Raw genomic sequence first — 16,866 nt, 5'->3', positions numbered from 1 at the left:
CCTAGCGTTGTGGTTGGAAAAGATGAGGTATCACCTCACACCGGTCAGAATGGCCATCATCAAAAAATCTACAAACAATAAATGCTAGAGAGGGTGTGGAGAAAAGGGAACCCTCCTGCACCACTGGTGGGAATGTAAATTGATACAGCCACTATGGAGAACAGTATGGAGGTTCCTTAAAAAACTACAAATAGAACTACCATATCACCCAGCAATTCCACCACTAGGTATATAACCTGAGAAAACCGTAATTCAGAAAGATACATATACCACAATATTCACTGCAGCACTATTTACAGTAGTCAGGACATGGAAGCAACCTAAATGTCTGTTGACAGATGAATGGATAAAGAAGATGTGGTACATATATACAATGGAATATTACTCAGCCATAAAAAGGCACGAAATTGAGTCATTTGTAATGAGGTGGATGGACCTAGAGTCTGTCATACAGAGTGAAATAACTCAGAAAGAGAAAAACAAATACCGTATGCTAATACACATATATGGAATCTAAAAAAAAGGTACTGATGAACCTAGTGGCAGGGCAGGAATAAAGATGCAGACCTACTGGAGAATGGAACTGAGGACACCAGGGGGAAGGGGAAGCTGGGACGAAGTGAGAGAGTAGCACTGACACATCGACACTACCAAATGTCAAATGGATGGCTAGTGGGAAGCAGCCGCATGGCACAGGGAGATCAGCTGGGTGCTTTGTGACGACCTAGAGGGGTGGGACAGGGAGGGTGGGAGGGAGGGAGACGCAAGAGGGAAGAGATATGGGAACATATGTATATGTATAACTGAGTCACTTTGTCATACAGCAGAAACTAACACAACATTGTAAAGCATTTATACTCCAATAAATATATATAAAAAATATAAATAAACCTGGGACATTTATAGAGAAGGGCAAATGGGAACACTTGCTGTTCTTAATCTGGGAAACTTTCTGTTTCCAGTTATGAGTAGGAACGTTAGAATTTCTCTCACCTACGTGGAAGGGGTTGCTTATTTCTACGGCTTTTAAAGTGACTCAGTTACTTTATTTGGCACCCAAACTTAGAAAAAGAGAAGCCTTTGTTTAGGCACTCATTTGCAGAACAAATTCTGTAAAGCATAATTTTAAGATAAACAGGTTGTTACCTTCTGACATGAAATACGGAATCCGGAATCTTCCTTCTAACACTCTCTGCCTCAAAATTGGAAGAGTCGGTCCATCAAAAGGTAGAGCTCCACAGACAAGGACGTAGAGAACAACTCCCATGCTCTAGGGAAGAAAACAATGCAGTCTCTTTTCTACTGAGAACTTCAAACACTCTTTGTTTTCCTAAATAGCCTCAGGGCTCTTAAAATCATATGGACTGAAAAATTCCTGTTTGAGTTTACTATTTTCTCAGCATTAAAAAAAAAAATCTGAAATGCTGACCAGTGCAATAAAGCATCCTATGATAAATACCAAAAGAATTAAATTAAATCATTTTGATTACTAAACTTTAAATCATTGCTGGTATTAGGATGATAACATCTTTCCCTAGAAATTCTTTCCTAGAATCTAATTCAAGATGCTCTAATTATAGTCCAGTGGACAGGGAAAGTATGAACTACTGACTATGTGTTAGGTGCCGAGAGATTCCGAGATGGGCCAGAGTACCAAGTATTGTCATTATAGATGCATTTAACACAGCAAAGGAAAGAAATACCCAAATATCCAGCTGTGGTCCTTCATACTGCTGCCCTTCAAAGACTTCTGGGGCTGCATAAGGGGGGCTGCCACACCATGTTGCCAGCAGTTCACCACTTTTAAAGAAATTTCCAAAACCGAAATCTATTGGGATGGAAATAAATGTTACTTTCATCTGTGCTCTCAAACTGTACTGAATTTCTCATAATAATTTTATAATATGCTATATTAACAATATCACTACTATTCACTCTGTGAGAATGCGATGGCATGTATCTTATGATGTTTCCTTAGCACTTAGCACAATGAATAGCAAATATTAAGTATTCAGTAAATATTTGTTGAATGAATGTGTTAATGAATGAAGTTTTCTTCTCAAAGAGAATGAGCGGGAGAGGCTGGAAAAAGACTTTATCTGTTGTATTTTTAAGGCTGAAAGAAAAATCCACTGATATGGACAATCAACTTGAATTTGATAATCTTAGAATTTCAATTACTCCATGATTAAGAGCTCTTGAGCTTATATGGTTTATAAAAAAAGAAACAAATGAGTAAAACCCTAAGATATTTACCTAAACACAACCAAGGGACTGGCTGCTTTCACAGCCCCAGGCTAGCAAGATAAATAACCTTTTAAGGCAACTGAGGACAGTGTTTCCTAAGTAACAACTCTCTAAGTGTTGGCCTGCACATCCTGAATTAGGCAGATACTCATCTGAATAGCTCATTAACATGCAATGGCCATGTGGCCCAGCCACAGGCCACCTATCACCAATATCACCTGTTTACTCATTTATGGAATGCGGTGGCATTATACTTCAAAATAGTTAATGGCCTTCCCTGTATGATATTAGTCACACTGAATCTGCAGCTTTGATAAACAGCATGACCTCTGGAAACACTGTACTCAGATGCCTTCAACACGCATGAAAGTTACAGCGGAAGACAAATGCAGTGAGATTTGGTATAAATGCAAGCTTGTGTTCTTTTGCTAAGCCTTCACGTAGTCACATGGTCTTAGTGAAGGAACAAATTCCTGTTGTTTTGTAAGTTAGAGCCAAAATGTCTCATGCTGCAACAGACTCCTGGCTGAGGGATACACCTCAGTGATGGGAACTGGCTCTACTCTGGCTGGTGTATGCACTGCATGGAGAGTGAGCTTTCGGTGGTGCCCCAAGGGGACTGGAACAAGTCTCCGGTGCCAGACTGACTGGCTGTGTGACATGCGTTCAGTCTTTGTGAGCCTCAGTCTCCCCAGCTGTAACACTGAAACATCGTAGTCAGCAGGCTGTTATGGGGATCCAGTGAGTTAACAGAAACTCACACTCCACTCACACCCTGAGACTATGGTGCACTTCCGTACCTTAGGGGAGGCATTCTCTTAGCTCCCTGACACAAGCAGTAGTAACAGAAACAGTCATGATCCCCAACACCACAGCCTCACAGCAGAGTTCGATCTATGAAGTTATGGAGACCTACAGTTGATTTCCAGTTTTGCCACTTTCTAGCCTCAAGGCCCCTACGTAAATTATTTAATTTTCCTGAATCTTATTTTCTGTATCTATAAGTATGGGGATAATCCACCTACCCAGATAGGATGCTGTGAGGATTAAGTGAGACTTAAGAATGTAAAATGCCTGGAGCACAGTAGATGTGCACAGCCATCGTTACCAATTACTTGCCTTTCAGAGAAAAGGGTCCTGAGAAAATACACAGGAAGGGTAAAGACAGTGTGGAGAAGCTTAAGGGTTCACAAGAGAAAAGATGGTGCATGTGGGGAAAGAGATGGTGCATCTGGCAGAACCCAGCTGTGGCCTGTCCTTGGCATCCAGGAGTACGAGGCGCCGAGAACACCTCCCTCCACAACGTAACTGCAGTCCAGTCCTATGCTCGGCTTTCCAAAACGACGGTCAGGGAGGTCTTATCTTCTCAATTCCACCTGCAGGACTAACCACTCACATCACACCACAACCCATGTGTCCATATTGATAGGTGTTTCTAATTTTCTAGAAAGACTATACTGTCAAACGATCCAAGGACTAGATGTTCAAATAACATTTAAAGAGGAAAATGTTACTTTCACCCACACAGAAAAGCCCAAGAAGCTCTGGGAAGTGTGTCTGGAGATCATGAAATAGGTCCAATAATTGCTGTACTTTAAACCGTAATCACAGGATGAGTTTTAGCACATGTAAGTTGAGAATACTCTCTAAATAGCACTGGAACGTTTTAACGTCTCACAGAGCCATTCCAGAACTCCTTCATTCTGAACCTCCCCCCACTCTTGTAGAATGAACTCAAAGAGTGACTGGGACAGAGGTCTGTCAGGAAGGCGGCCTGGACTCCTTACTCCCCTAGGCTCTCTCACTGGACACTTCATAGGCAGGAAGAGAGCAAAAACTAGGAAAGCACCATGGTGCCTGTAGTAGCCTAGTCTCAACCTTGGCTGTACACATCTGGGACAAAGAAAGCATCCTGTTAACTTAGAAGAAAAAGGGTACTAAACAGATGTTACTTCTATTTCCTGGAGGTAACTGAAGAAAACAGGAACTTGAGTTTGTAGGAACATTAAAAGAAGCACCGAAAGAAGATCAGGTTCATTAAAATTATTATAATAGCATTAATGTAGATGTCTTCTGTAACCCTGTCAAAGCACTTAAATATTTTATTTGTAATCATCTGATGTATGGGTTAAGGAAAGCTTTGGAGTCAGGCAAATCTTGGGTTTTCCTCTTAGCTGTGTGATCTCGGGCAAATTACTTAATTTCTCAGAGCCTTGGTTTCCTCATTTGCAAAATGGGGACAATGTCTACACTTCACAAAGTTATTATGAGTAACATATACTCACAATAAGTGAGTATATGTGGATAAGTACACTTACGTCATAAGTAGATAACATAATAATGCTTTAGGCATGCTATTGAAACAAAGCAGGTGCTCAATAAACAGTAGCCACTGAGTAAGCTACTCAACAGAAGAGAAGAATAGCAATTTTTCTTCTTGTTTTACTTATCTGTCTTCTCTATCAGACCAAACTCCTTGAGAGTAGAGAAGGGGGAGGTGATATATGTCTGTACCCCTAGAACTTAGTACGCTGTCAGCACACAGCAGCTGTTCAATAAAGGTTTGCTGAATGAATATGTTGTCATCGTCTCTTTTAAAAGTGTCAGAAGGGGCTTCCCTGGTGGTGCAGTGGTTGAGAGTCCGCCTGCCGATGCAGGGGACACGGGTTCGTGCCCTGGTCCGGGAAGATCCCACATGCCGTGGAGCGGCTGGGCCCGTGAGCCATGGCGGTTGAGCCTGCGCGTCCGGAGCCTGTGCTCCGCAACGGGAGAGGCCACAGCAGTGAGAGGCAGGCGAACCGCAAAAAAAAAAAAAAAACTGTCAGAAGCTGACCTAAGCTCTCCTAAGATAATTTCTTCTTAGTAACACCATGAGGTATCCTTATTTTAGGAGACAGTGAGGGTAGAAAGTTACGTACCTTGCTAGAGGTTACACTAAGTTGCAGACTTACCAAGTCTGACTAGAGAGCTCTCGCTGTTAACCACCTTTATGTCTTTCTCTGGTACAGTGATATGTAGCTATTTTTAAGCAGGTTAATAATTGTCAGGTTTAAGAAGTGGCAATGGGAAAACACTTAAAAATAAAAGCCTTTTTATTTCTTCACAGGAATCTGGACAATTTGCTTCATTCACAGTCTGCAGCTTTCTGCCTAAAAGCATATAGTGAAATGAGGGGTGAGCAAGAGGGATGGAATATGAAAACGGCAGAGCTATGCAGGATTTTTTTCTTTAATGTTTTTTTAAAAATTTATTTATTATTTATTTGGCTGCTCTAGGTCTTAGTTGCCACATGCGGGATCTTTAGTTGTGGCATGCAAACTCTTAGTTGCAGCATGTGGGATCTAGTTCCCTGACCAGGGATCAAACGCGGGCCCCCTGCATTGGGAGTGTGGAGTCTTAGCCACTGGACTACCAGGGAAGTCCCAGGATTTCTTTCTTATCACTGTTTATTCATGTGGAATGGTTATTTAATGTTTCATCACACCAACCAAATTCGTTGCTTCCTTCATTAAACATCTGAGTGCATACATGGGTCAACCACGGTGCAAACACAGAAGATAGTCTCATAACAACAGAGAATAATCAAAGACCCCACATTATCACCTGACTTTTGAAAAGCATTATGAAAACAGTCACATGGGCATTCCTCTCTATGCTAGACCCAGACCCAGCCTGGCTTTGCTGGAAACGAAAGTTTAATGTCTAGTTTAATGTCTTTTCAAATGTTCTGATCTACAAGTTAATACCTCTAATGATGGCTGCTATGTCCCTCAGACACTTTTTTGCTTCCTGTTTCTCTGTCATAGAATGTATGCCATGTTATGTTGGATTCACTTTGATATTTTTAACTTTTAATTTCCAATAGTTTTACAGAAGGGTTGCAACAATAAAGTGAGGAGAATTCCCTATGCCCTTCATCCAACTTCCTCCCCTAGTGCTAACATTTTACATAACTCTATTAGTAAAATTATCAAAACTAAGAAAGTAACACTGGGCTTCCTTGGTGGCGCAGTGGTTAAGAATCTGCCTGCCAATGCAGGGGACACGGGTTCGAGCCCTGGTCCGGGAAGATCCCACATGCCTCGCAGCAACTAAGCCCGTGTGCCACAACTACTGAGCCCGTGCTCTAGAGCCCATAAGCCAAGCTACTGAGCCTGGGCCCCACAACTACTGAAGCCCGCACGCACCTAGAGCCCTTGCTCTGCAACAAGATAAGCCACCGCAATGAGAAGCCCGTGCGCCGCAACGAAGAGTAGCCCCAGCTCGCCGCAACTAGAGAAAGCCCGCGCGCAGCAACGAAGACGCAACACAGTCAAAAAAAATTTTTTAATTAATTAAAAAAAAATTAACACTGATTCAGTACTATTAATTAAACCATGGACTTCATTAAGATTTCGCCAGTGTTCTCTCTAATGTCCTCTCTCAGTGCAGGGTTCCACAATGCACTTAGTTGTCATGACTCCTTAGTCTTCTCTAATTTCTAATAGTTTCTCAGTCTTTCCTTGTCTTTCTTGACCATGACCAGTGCTGGTCAGGTATTTTGTAGACTGTCTCTCAGTTTGGGCTTGCTGGATATTTTCTCATGATTAGATTAAAATGATTGCTTTTTGGGAAGAACATCACAGAGGTGAAGTGCTCTTCTCAGGGCATCATATGATGGGGTGCAGGTATTATGGCTTAATTATTGGTGGAGTTAACCTTGATCTATGGATGAAGGTGGTGTCTTCTGGGTTACCCCATTATAAAGTTACTATTTTTCCCCTTGAGATTAATAAATATTTTAAAGATATATTGAGTCTATATATACCCTGTTTCTCCTTAAACTTTTACCCGTTAATTTAGCATTCGTTGGCAGATCTTGATTGCAGCAACGATTACTGTGGTGTTCTAACGGTGAGCTTTCATTTCCCTCATGCCTTCTACAGTTATTAATTAACAACTCTTCAAGAGTTGACCCTTCTTCCCCTCTTATTTATTTATTCATTAAACTATTTATTTTTTACAATACTGTCATATTATATTCATCATAAGTATTTATTTTATTCTTTGGGTTATAATTCAATACTATTGTTATTTATTTTGATGCTTAAATACTTCCAGCTTTGGCCACTAGGAGCTAATTCAGGTTGGCTCCTGTATCCTTTCAACATGTCCCCATCCTTTTAAAATTTCATTTTATTTTAAGTATTTCCTTATCTCTTGGTACCAGAGGATGTTCCAGGCTCATCTTGTACTTTCCTGCCCCATCCCAGGAATCAACCACTTTTCCAAGGAGCCCTGATTCCTTTTACAGAGGAATGGTATTTAGAAACCAAGACTAAGACCTAGATGTACTCACTGCAACCAGGCTGTCACTGAGTCTAGGCCCTGTCATCAAACAGAGGAAATATACGTATGAATGCTTATCAGTGTATACACACACACACACACACACACACACACACACACTATTTGTTTTTGTGCCTGTCTATATGTATATGTATTAAGAAAAAACAATAACCCATGAATTCATACTGATACTTCTCACTCCAATTCAGGGTTCAGACTAGCATTATTTTGATACTAGTTTTGTTCATACATGATTGACTAAACAACTCTGACAAAATTTTGAAGGTATAAAGAAGTTTTTTTCCTCTGCGGTAATTTGTCATTTGTATGGGAGTAATTGGTGGGAGTAATTGCTTGAACTCTCACTCATAATATACCTTGAATTTGTCAGATCAATCAAGATTTTCAACATTTCTTGAGCACAGTAGGGAAAAGACAAATCTTTCTCAAAGAATCTCTTAGCTTCACAATTTTAAGATATGAAATCATAAGAAGTTTTTGAAACAAAATGACAACTAGTCCTTCAACATGGTGTATGAGTTATAATCAAATCCAAAAACCATTTATGTCTTGCCTACTTTGGACTAGGCATTACACACTTGGTATTTTTGTATATATTATCTCATTTAATCATGATGACAGCCCTGTGAGGTATGAATGTCCTTACCTTACAAAGGGGGAAACTGAAGCTGAAAGTAGTTAACTGAATTGCCCAAATATCTACATCTGCAAGTAGCTTAGCCAGTATTCAGATACAGGGCCTTTGAACTCCAAGCCAGGTGTTTTTTTTTTTTTTTTTTTTTTTTTTTTTTTTTTTTTACTATACCACAGATGTTCTAAGAACGTCACTAGTCAGAGAAGTTGTTTTTATTTTTTTTGTTGTAAGGCCTCATAGTCAGAGAAGTTTAATCCAACTTAAAATTGGAGATAAGGCTGTTATAAGCCCAGGAAAAATCCTTTACATTATATAGAGATGAGAGATTTTCTAATTTAGCCCTCTGCTAGCAGAAGTTGACAAGTGAGGGCTTTCTCATCCCTACAATATTGAATGCTATGTTAAAAGCATCCTTAATAAATGAATGGGAATAATAAAGATGTTTGCAAAGTAAATGTCAAATATACACCTACATTCATTTTAGAAATCTATATTGATTTTAAGAATGTGTTAAAATAGACACATCTTGTCCTTTTCATGTGAAGATGATTTATGTTCCTATCCCTACAACACTAAGGCATGTACTCCAAGGTTTTACTTTAACGTTAGTTTTGAGATTTCCTGATAAATCCATATTTTCTCACCTGGTTTCTGTGTGGCCTAAAATGTTGATAGAAGAGAGTGTTTGGGGTAGAGTCTCTAACCACAGAACAGATTAATTAGTGTTGACTGACTCATGGAAATCAACTTGGCCTTAAAAGCTGAGTCTTCTAATTACCTCTTATCTAACTAGTAACAGACCATGGATATATTTGAAAACAGTATTAGAACTGCTATTATTGTTTTCTGCTTTATATTTTGAAAGTGACTGACCTGAATCTTCCTGATAACAAAAACCAATTATTATTACTGTCGTCACTCAATTACATAAATTATCAGTGCCCAAACGTCATTAGCAAAGGGCTAACATTTTAGGAATAACAGGGCCTTACACAGAGTAAATAAGCTGATTACTGTCTGATGGGAACAAAGCACATTAGTGAACACTGTCGGAGTGAAATAGATCAATCATTAGCATGCATACAGATCACCTGGGGAACCCGCTAAAATGCAGATTCTGATTCAGTAGGCCTAGGGGTGGGCTTGAGAGTCTGCATTTCTAACAGACATCCAAAGTGATGCTCATGCTGGTCCCCAGACCACTCTTCCAGTAGCCAGGAAATAAAGAATGAAACGGAGGTTGTGAAAAAGATAGAGATGTTAAACAGTTTGTCGCTGTTTATTGTTGCAAAATAATTATAATTACTAAATACTTTCAAGATTTAATATTTAAATAACAAAGACTAAATAGAAGTCGTTAGGTAAACAATTTAAGTCATTATTTTAAAAAGGAAAAAAGCAAACAAAACATTGAAAATCAGTCTTCAAGCTAAGAGAAAGTAAATGATTTCTAGGAATCAACACAACCAAGGCAATTTTTAATCTCCAGCAGTGTGTTATAACGTCTAATTTATAATTTAAAAAATCCTCCTACAGAGAAGCAGATGGTTTTAGGGTTAAATTTATCCTTGTTTCTAAAATTACCAGTAGAATTCAGATATCCAGTCTTGCTGAAGAGTTACACATCTTTTGTAGTTATTATAATAGGAACGAAGAAGACAATTATGAGGAAATGAAAGCGGACAAATGAAAGGTAGTAGAGTGTGGAGACGGAGCTGACCCACTGCACAAACTGAATACCGATCAGCCAACGCTGACGTCACTGCATACCTTGTTGCCCATCAGCAAGAGGCCAGCTGCAGTTTACTTGCAAACATCAGTCACTCCCTCCCTACCTGACAAGAGGACACAAGAACAATCATCACAGTTGAGATGAAATGTGATCCTGCTGACCACTGTGAGACATCTATTTGTCCAATGAGAGAGTTCAGTGAGCTAAGGAGCAAGTAAACGCTCTTCCTCAGCCCAAAATGGAGTGGGGAGGAGGAGGGAGATGAAGAGGGGAAACACAAAACAAAAGGAAACAAAACCCTTTGAGCTGTCTTCCATATTCCAGGCTTATTGTGCGGCTAGTGCTAAGTAGGCTTGAAGGATAAAGACAAGGTCTCATTGTGTTTGCTGATGCAAAAGCTCTTTGCACATTTTACATAATACTAGTGGCAGGAGGATAACAAATGGAAGACTTTTAATAAATATTTTACTAACAAAACCTGGTTCAGCCTCTCCCACCCTTTTTCAGTTCCAGGGCACAAAACTAGAATTATATATACAGAAACCCTGTCTCAAGGTCTTCTAATAAGCAGGAAGGTTGTTAGAAGCAATCATGAGAGATCATGGGCTACTCAGAGATCATAGGTCAATTCAGAAAGGAAGCATTCCTCTTGGGCTAAAGACAAGGGACTTGTGATGCACAGGTCAGATTAATCAGGCTTATTTCACATTACTAATTACACTGAAGGTCCCTCTAAGGAAAAAAAAAATTAATTTACATCAAGCAGAGAAAATTTAGAATATAAATGATAAACTTTCCTTGTACCTCTGAGATTTGTATTAATAAGGCTTTAAACCTTGGTAATAAAAAAAAAAGACACGGTGGGGGGGTTATATGGCTATCAAACTTTTCAGAATTTGTTTTCACATGGAATCAATCATACACTGAATACAAATAATAGCTACCTTTTATGAGTGTTTACATGGTGCCAGGAACCTTAATTAACAATTTATTTGGGACTTCCCTGGTGGTCCAGTGGGTAAGACTCCGTGTTCCCAATGCAGGGAGCCTGGGTTCGATCCCTGGTCTGGGAACTAGATCCCGCATGTATGCCACAACTAAGAGTTCACATGCCACAACTAAGGAGCCCTCATGTCGCAACGAAGAGTCTGCATCCCACAACTGAGAAGTCCGCATGCTGCAACTGAGAAGTCTGCATGCCGAAACTAAGACCCAGCGCAGCCAAAATAGATAAGTAAATAAATAAATATATTAAAAAACAAAACCAAAAGCCCCCAATTTATTTAACAAAACCTTAACTAGCACTAACTATGTACCAGGCACTGTTCTAAGAACATTGCAAATATTAACTAATAACCACTATGAGATATGAACTTCTGTCATTCCCTCTTAACTGATAAGGAAACTGAGGACAGAGAGGTTAGGTAATGTGTCCAGGGTCATGCAGCTAGTAAGTGCAGTGCCAGGGTTCAAATCCAGGTAGCCTGGCTCTAGAGCCCATAATCTTACCTATGACCTCTCTGTGTCTAACATTATCACTAATCCCTACAATGTTCCTGAGAAATGGATTAATCTCTGTTTAATAGTTTTGGAAACCTAGGCTCAGTGAGGTTAATTAATCAGCCCAAGGTCACACAGCTACTAATGGCACAGCCAGAATTTGTACCAGTACTGTCTGATATCAAACTCCACATTCTTTATGAGAAGCCTTGTTTGAACTGCGATATTTTCTGAGAACCTCCTCCGAGTAATTCATACATATTAATTCTTATCTAAGTATTCATTATAAACATTTCAGATTAGGAAAGTTGAAGAATAAAACTAAATGTCCTTCATCTATTTACTCTCAAGTTAATGCCTAAATAGTCATAGCCAAAACAACGTGGAGGAAACAGTACTGCAATTATCAAAACCAATGAAAGGGACTTCCCTGGTGGTGCAGTGGTTAAGACTCCGGCCAATGCAAGGGACACGGGTTCGAGCCTTGGTCCGGGAAGATCCCACGTACCGCAGAGCAACTAAGCCTGTGTGTCACAACTACCGAAGCCCGCGCGCCTAGAGCCCGTGCTCTGCAACAAGAGAAGCTACCACAGTGAGAAGCCCACGCACCGCAATGAACAGTAGCCCCCCCTTCACTGCAACTAGAGAAAGCCTGCACACAGCAACGAAGACCCAACGCAGCCAAAAATAAATAAATACATTTATATATATATATATAAAAAACTAATGAAAGCTAAAATTTCTTTGCATTCTGCCTCTTACTCTGAATATCCTAACACTTGTATTTTGCGACGGCTGTAGGTCTCATAATTGAGGCGATGAGCACACACAGGTGTGGGTGAATTCATGGCCTACCAGTGTCTGAAGTTTTCACCGGCTAGAGGAGCATAAACGAGAAACTGATTTCAAAGCCAAGTTTCTGTATTTATTAAAATGAACCACGTCTGATACTTCTATTCCATTTTCTGTCTTGTAAACAGAGACAAATGTTTTAATTTAAATCTAGTTTTGGTTTGCACTTCTTTTCAACTTCAACATACAAGATGGTTAAAACAGTTCATTTATTCAGCCCATTTAGCAATTAAAGAGATCTTCATAAGCAGAATAAACAGTGATAGTATAATTTGAGAGAATAGTTCTGTATTTTATTCTGAGGTTTTGTAATTTTTTCATGGAGCCCCACCTTTCCTACATGTATTAGATTTCTTTAAAATTCAAGAAGAATCCTCAGAGATCAGAAGACGATATTTTTAAAGGGAAGCAGGGCCATAAAAATTTTATAAAAATCTATGGATAAAAATAAATACCCTGGAGAAGTTCTTTTACAGCATTGGAACACGTCTAAACTTCTGATGATATGTGGAATCCTCCATGATCTGGCTCTGCCTACCTGTCCAGGCTCTTCTCCTATCATTCCTCACTGGCACTTACGCTCCACTAGCCTTGGTCTGTAGTTTCCCTACACACTTTGAGTTCTCTGGCCTGCCTGCCTTTGCACGTGCTGATCCATTTGCCTGGAGCTGCCATCCCTACCTCACCCCCTCAACAAACTCTCCTCCTTTCTCCTTCTCTCCCCCAGTCCCACCACAAATGCCTCCTTCTTAATCAAGTCTTAGCTAATAATTTCCCTGATTCTTCCAGGCAAGTTAGTCTTCCTCCCAGCCTCATAGCCTGTATGACAGTTATCTTTTTATGTTATATTTACTTAAAGGTCTGGTTCTGGATTAACTCCTTGAGGTAAGAGCAGAGTTGAGTGTTTTTGTATTGCTATTGTTTTTGTCTTGAAATATTTGAATCTCCAGGATTTAGCCCAGGAGCATAGTAGATACTTAATAAACATTTGCTAAAATTTGGGGTAAATGGTGGTGAGGATGACAGAGAAAAAAATGTGGGCAATAAGAAATTTGAACGCTTAGCTATACTGCGTGTACATGTATGTGTGTGTGTGTATTCACTTGTGAGATATGGAATTAAGGACACTAAATGTATAAATATAGAATGATGGAACCCAAAATTCAGTTAGTGAGTACTCCTTGAAGAATAACTGACAAACAATGTTTGGAAAATACAACATGGTGCAGTGGAAGAAGCACAGATACTGTGGTCAGAGAGATCTAGGCTTGAATTCCAGGTCTGCTACTTATTATGTGAATTGCCTTAGGAAGTTATTTAATCTCTTTGTGTTTCAGTTTTTTCATCTGAAAACAAGAGTACCTGCAAATAACGAAGGCTCAATAAATGTTAGCTGTGATACTAGCTTAACCAGAGAGAACAACTTTAGGTCTCTGAGATTTTACCTGTCTTCTAGATAAAAATTAGAAGGTCTTGAATTTCAGATATTCAAAAATAAAAATAGCAAAAACAAACAAATAACTAGATTTCACATAATGACAGAAATACTGGGTTTATCTACCTATACTATAGGCCAGAATTATAGAAGACATTATTACAGCCAGGCAAAACTTGGTTATAACCTTAATGGAATATTCTGCATATTTTGTTTGCAAGGGTTTTTGATGTTCTATTTTGACACTGTAATTCCTATAGCATATGACTCCCACCTCTAACCTTTCTTTCTCTGCCTGAAATGACTCCCAGAACTCCTTTAAGGTATTGTTTTTGTGAAAGTTTTGTTGTGGCAATAAAGGAATGTAAAGGTGAAGCCGGGGTTTCCCCTTCTTTCTACAGAGTAAAGAACTTCAAAAAAACAAGAGTCCTCTCTGAGAAGGACAATTTTAGGGCAGCTGATGCTTTCAAGGAGAAGTAAGCAAAAAATTACAGAAAACTACAGAAAGTTTGCAAAAAGGAGTGAAATGAATGAGACCAAAGGAAGGGCCAAAAGAAGGAAAACTGGGAGAAATGAACATACATTATAAATTACAGAAACACTAATACTGTATTTTTAAAACAAAAAAGATAAATCAGTACAAATCTTCATATATAATGGGAATGTAGCAAATTAACTTAAAAAACACTCTTATTCAGGCAATTCCATTAGGAAAAAAAAAATCACAGACTACAGAATGAAAAATCTATTACTTCCCTGAAACAAATGTGACATTGGCGTTTAAAATTAATTATTAAAATTAAAGTAAGTAAAAGTTAAAGTAAGTAAAAATTATTTGCCTTCCCTAAAATGCCCAAGTTGAAAATGAATGATAAATGGCATAGAAATAAACCAGTTAAATGTACAAATCAGAGGCTTTTCACTTATATTTTATACCACAGTGCAGCAAACTAAGGCAGTTGTTTTCTCCCTAAACTTAGTGAGTCCAGTGAGTATCCAACCTAGCTAGTCAACCACTTCTTGGTCAGCTTTTCTCATGTGGATGCCTCTGTCCCTCTTTAATACCCTAAGACAAAACACCACTGCTTACAACTTTGCTAAGCTTTTGCTTTGTGCCCCTTATTTTCTTCCAAACCCTAACCAGAATAAATCTCTCTCTCTCCTTCCCACACCTACAACCTGTACTGCTGTACTCTAGCACACACCCACATTTTCTTAATTGAACTACTGCATTAGGTTCCTGATTAGTCTTCCTGTCTTCAGTCTCACCCCCATCTCCCACCTATCTTCACTCTGTGGCCAGAGAGACATCTTTCTAACACGCAAATCTAATCTTCTCGTCCCAGTCCCACTTCATCTCCATCCCTGCCCTAAAATTTCCAACAGGCTATGCTCCCTATTACCTACAGAATAAACTCTAAAATCTTTTTCATGGCCTTCAAGACCTTTCATATTCTAATCTTCGCCTACCTGCTCTTCCTGTATCAATCCCCCATAACTACAGAGTTTACATTTAACTAATATTGAGCAATGGTTCCCCACCATTACAATTTCAATCTCTTTCTCTCTCTGTACCTGTGGTTATTTACACAGTTCGCCTGTCCTGCTTCTGTTTATCTCCCTGGCAAGCTTCTAACTCATCTCTCAAGCCTAAATTCAAAGAGTTCCTTCTTTGTGCAGCTTCCTGACTTCTCAGGTAGACTGACGTTCCTACATCTATATCCCTATTGCACTCTGTACATATATTTTTGGGCAACTATTATCTTGTATTTTCATTATTCTTATTTCCCCACCAGACTTTTAAGATCACAGGAAATGGCTTTTTGATTTGTATCCATAGTACCTAGCATAGCACAGTACCTGACACATAAGTATTTATTGACTGAATGAGAGTTTTGACCATGTGAAAAAGGAAACTTGGAATATAAAATATTTATAAAAGATTTTGCCAATTGTGAAAAGGGGAGGAGGAAAACTAGCAAAATAATCCTTAGTCTCCATGTTATAAATCAAAACCCTATTGTATCGGAAGAAGGCAAGGTGCTTTCGTGTCGCCAGTAGTTCTCATTCTACTGCCGTTACCGCCTTTGTCATTCTTCTGTCTACAATCTCTTTGCAGCCACCAGTCATAATTAAGAGAGCAGGGTAGAGCGCCAGCAACCTATGCTACTCCTCCAGCCCTATCAGCCCCTCCAATCACTCACACACTCAGTGGAGTGCCACAAAGGGGTGTGAACACAAATCAGACTGAGGATACACATCAGACCCCAGTTGTAGTCCTGCCGTGGTGTGCGTTGATAAGGAACTTATTTCCCTTACTTTTCATTATTACACGTAGGACTAAGGAAATGAATAAAATACACTCTGAGAGAGCTTGGTGTCATGGGTGGAGGCTCCTGAATCTCTGCCTGCAGGTCTGTTTCTGCACCCTGAGTGCCATGGCTCATATCTGATCACGTTAGAGCCAGCTGTGTCCCAGTTACCTGCTATTTTGATATTCATGTTGTTATCCAGCAGGAGATTTTCAGCCTTGAGGTCACGGTGCACAATCTTCCGACCGTGACAGTAATCAACAGCAGACAGGATTTGCCAGAATTTGCGCCTCGCCTCAGACTCATTTAACCGGCCGTGATTAGCAAGGTAGTCTGTAAAAGAAGAAAGAATTGAGAATTATTCACACACACCAAAAAACCCCACGATTAGTATTCAGGATTTTTTTTTTCCCTCAAAAAGTTCTTTTAGAATCTCGGGCTTCCCTGGTGGCGCAGTGGTTGAGAGTCCGCCTGCCGATGCAGGGGACACGGGTTCGTGCCCTGGTCCGGGAAGATCCCACATGCCGTGGAGCGGCTGGGCCCGTGAGCCATGGCCGCTGAGCCTGCGCGTCCAGAGCCTGTGCTCCGCAACGGGAGAGGCCACAACAGTGAGAGGCCCGCGTACCGCAAAAAAAAAAAAAAAAAAGAATCTCAAAATTAGTTAATAACAATAATAATAAAAGAATGAATGAAGGGAAATACAGCACACAGAGACTGAAGTTCAAGACCTTGGTTAAGTACATTTTCCTCTCTGTGCCTCAACTTCCTCAATCATAAAATGAGAGGGTTGGTCTTTTTTATTTTA

The 16,866-nt window shown here is 39.7% G+C and overlaps 1 protein-coding gene across 3 annotated transcripts in view; it reads right to left on the bottom strand.

The window, feature by feature from the left end:
- SIK2 (salt inducible kinase 2) overlaps positions 1-16,866 on the bottom strand; it is a 140,333-nt gene that overhangs the window by 31,788 nt on the left and 91,679 nt on the right. For all 3 annotated transcript variants that reach the window (XM_060105406.1, XM_060105408.1, XM_060105407.1), the window contains exons 4-6: positions 16,233-16,394; positions 1,704-1,828; positions 1,147-1,270 (exon numbers count right to left, since the gene is read on the bottom strand). In XM_060105406.1, the coding sequence (XP_059961389.1) occupies positions 1,147-1,270; positions 1,704-1,828; positions 16,233-16,394 (411 nt within the window). The remainder of the gene's footprint in view (positions 1-1,146; positions 1,271-1,703; positions 1,829-16,232; positions 16,395-16,866) is intronic.

This window comes from Mesoplodon densirostris, chromosome 7 (genome assembly GCF_025265405.1).
Source record: "Mesoplodon densirostris isolate mMesDen1 chromosome 7, mMesDen1 primary haplotype, whole genome shotgun sequence".
Classification (NCBI taxonomy): domain Eukaryota; kingdom Metazoa; phylum Chordata; class Mammalia; order Artiodactyla; family Ziphiidae; genus Mesoplodon; species Mesoplodon densirostris.
This window is presented reverse-complemented; position numbering and strand designations above follow the sequence as displayed.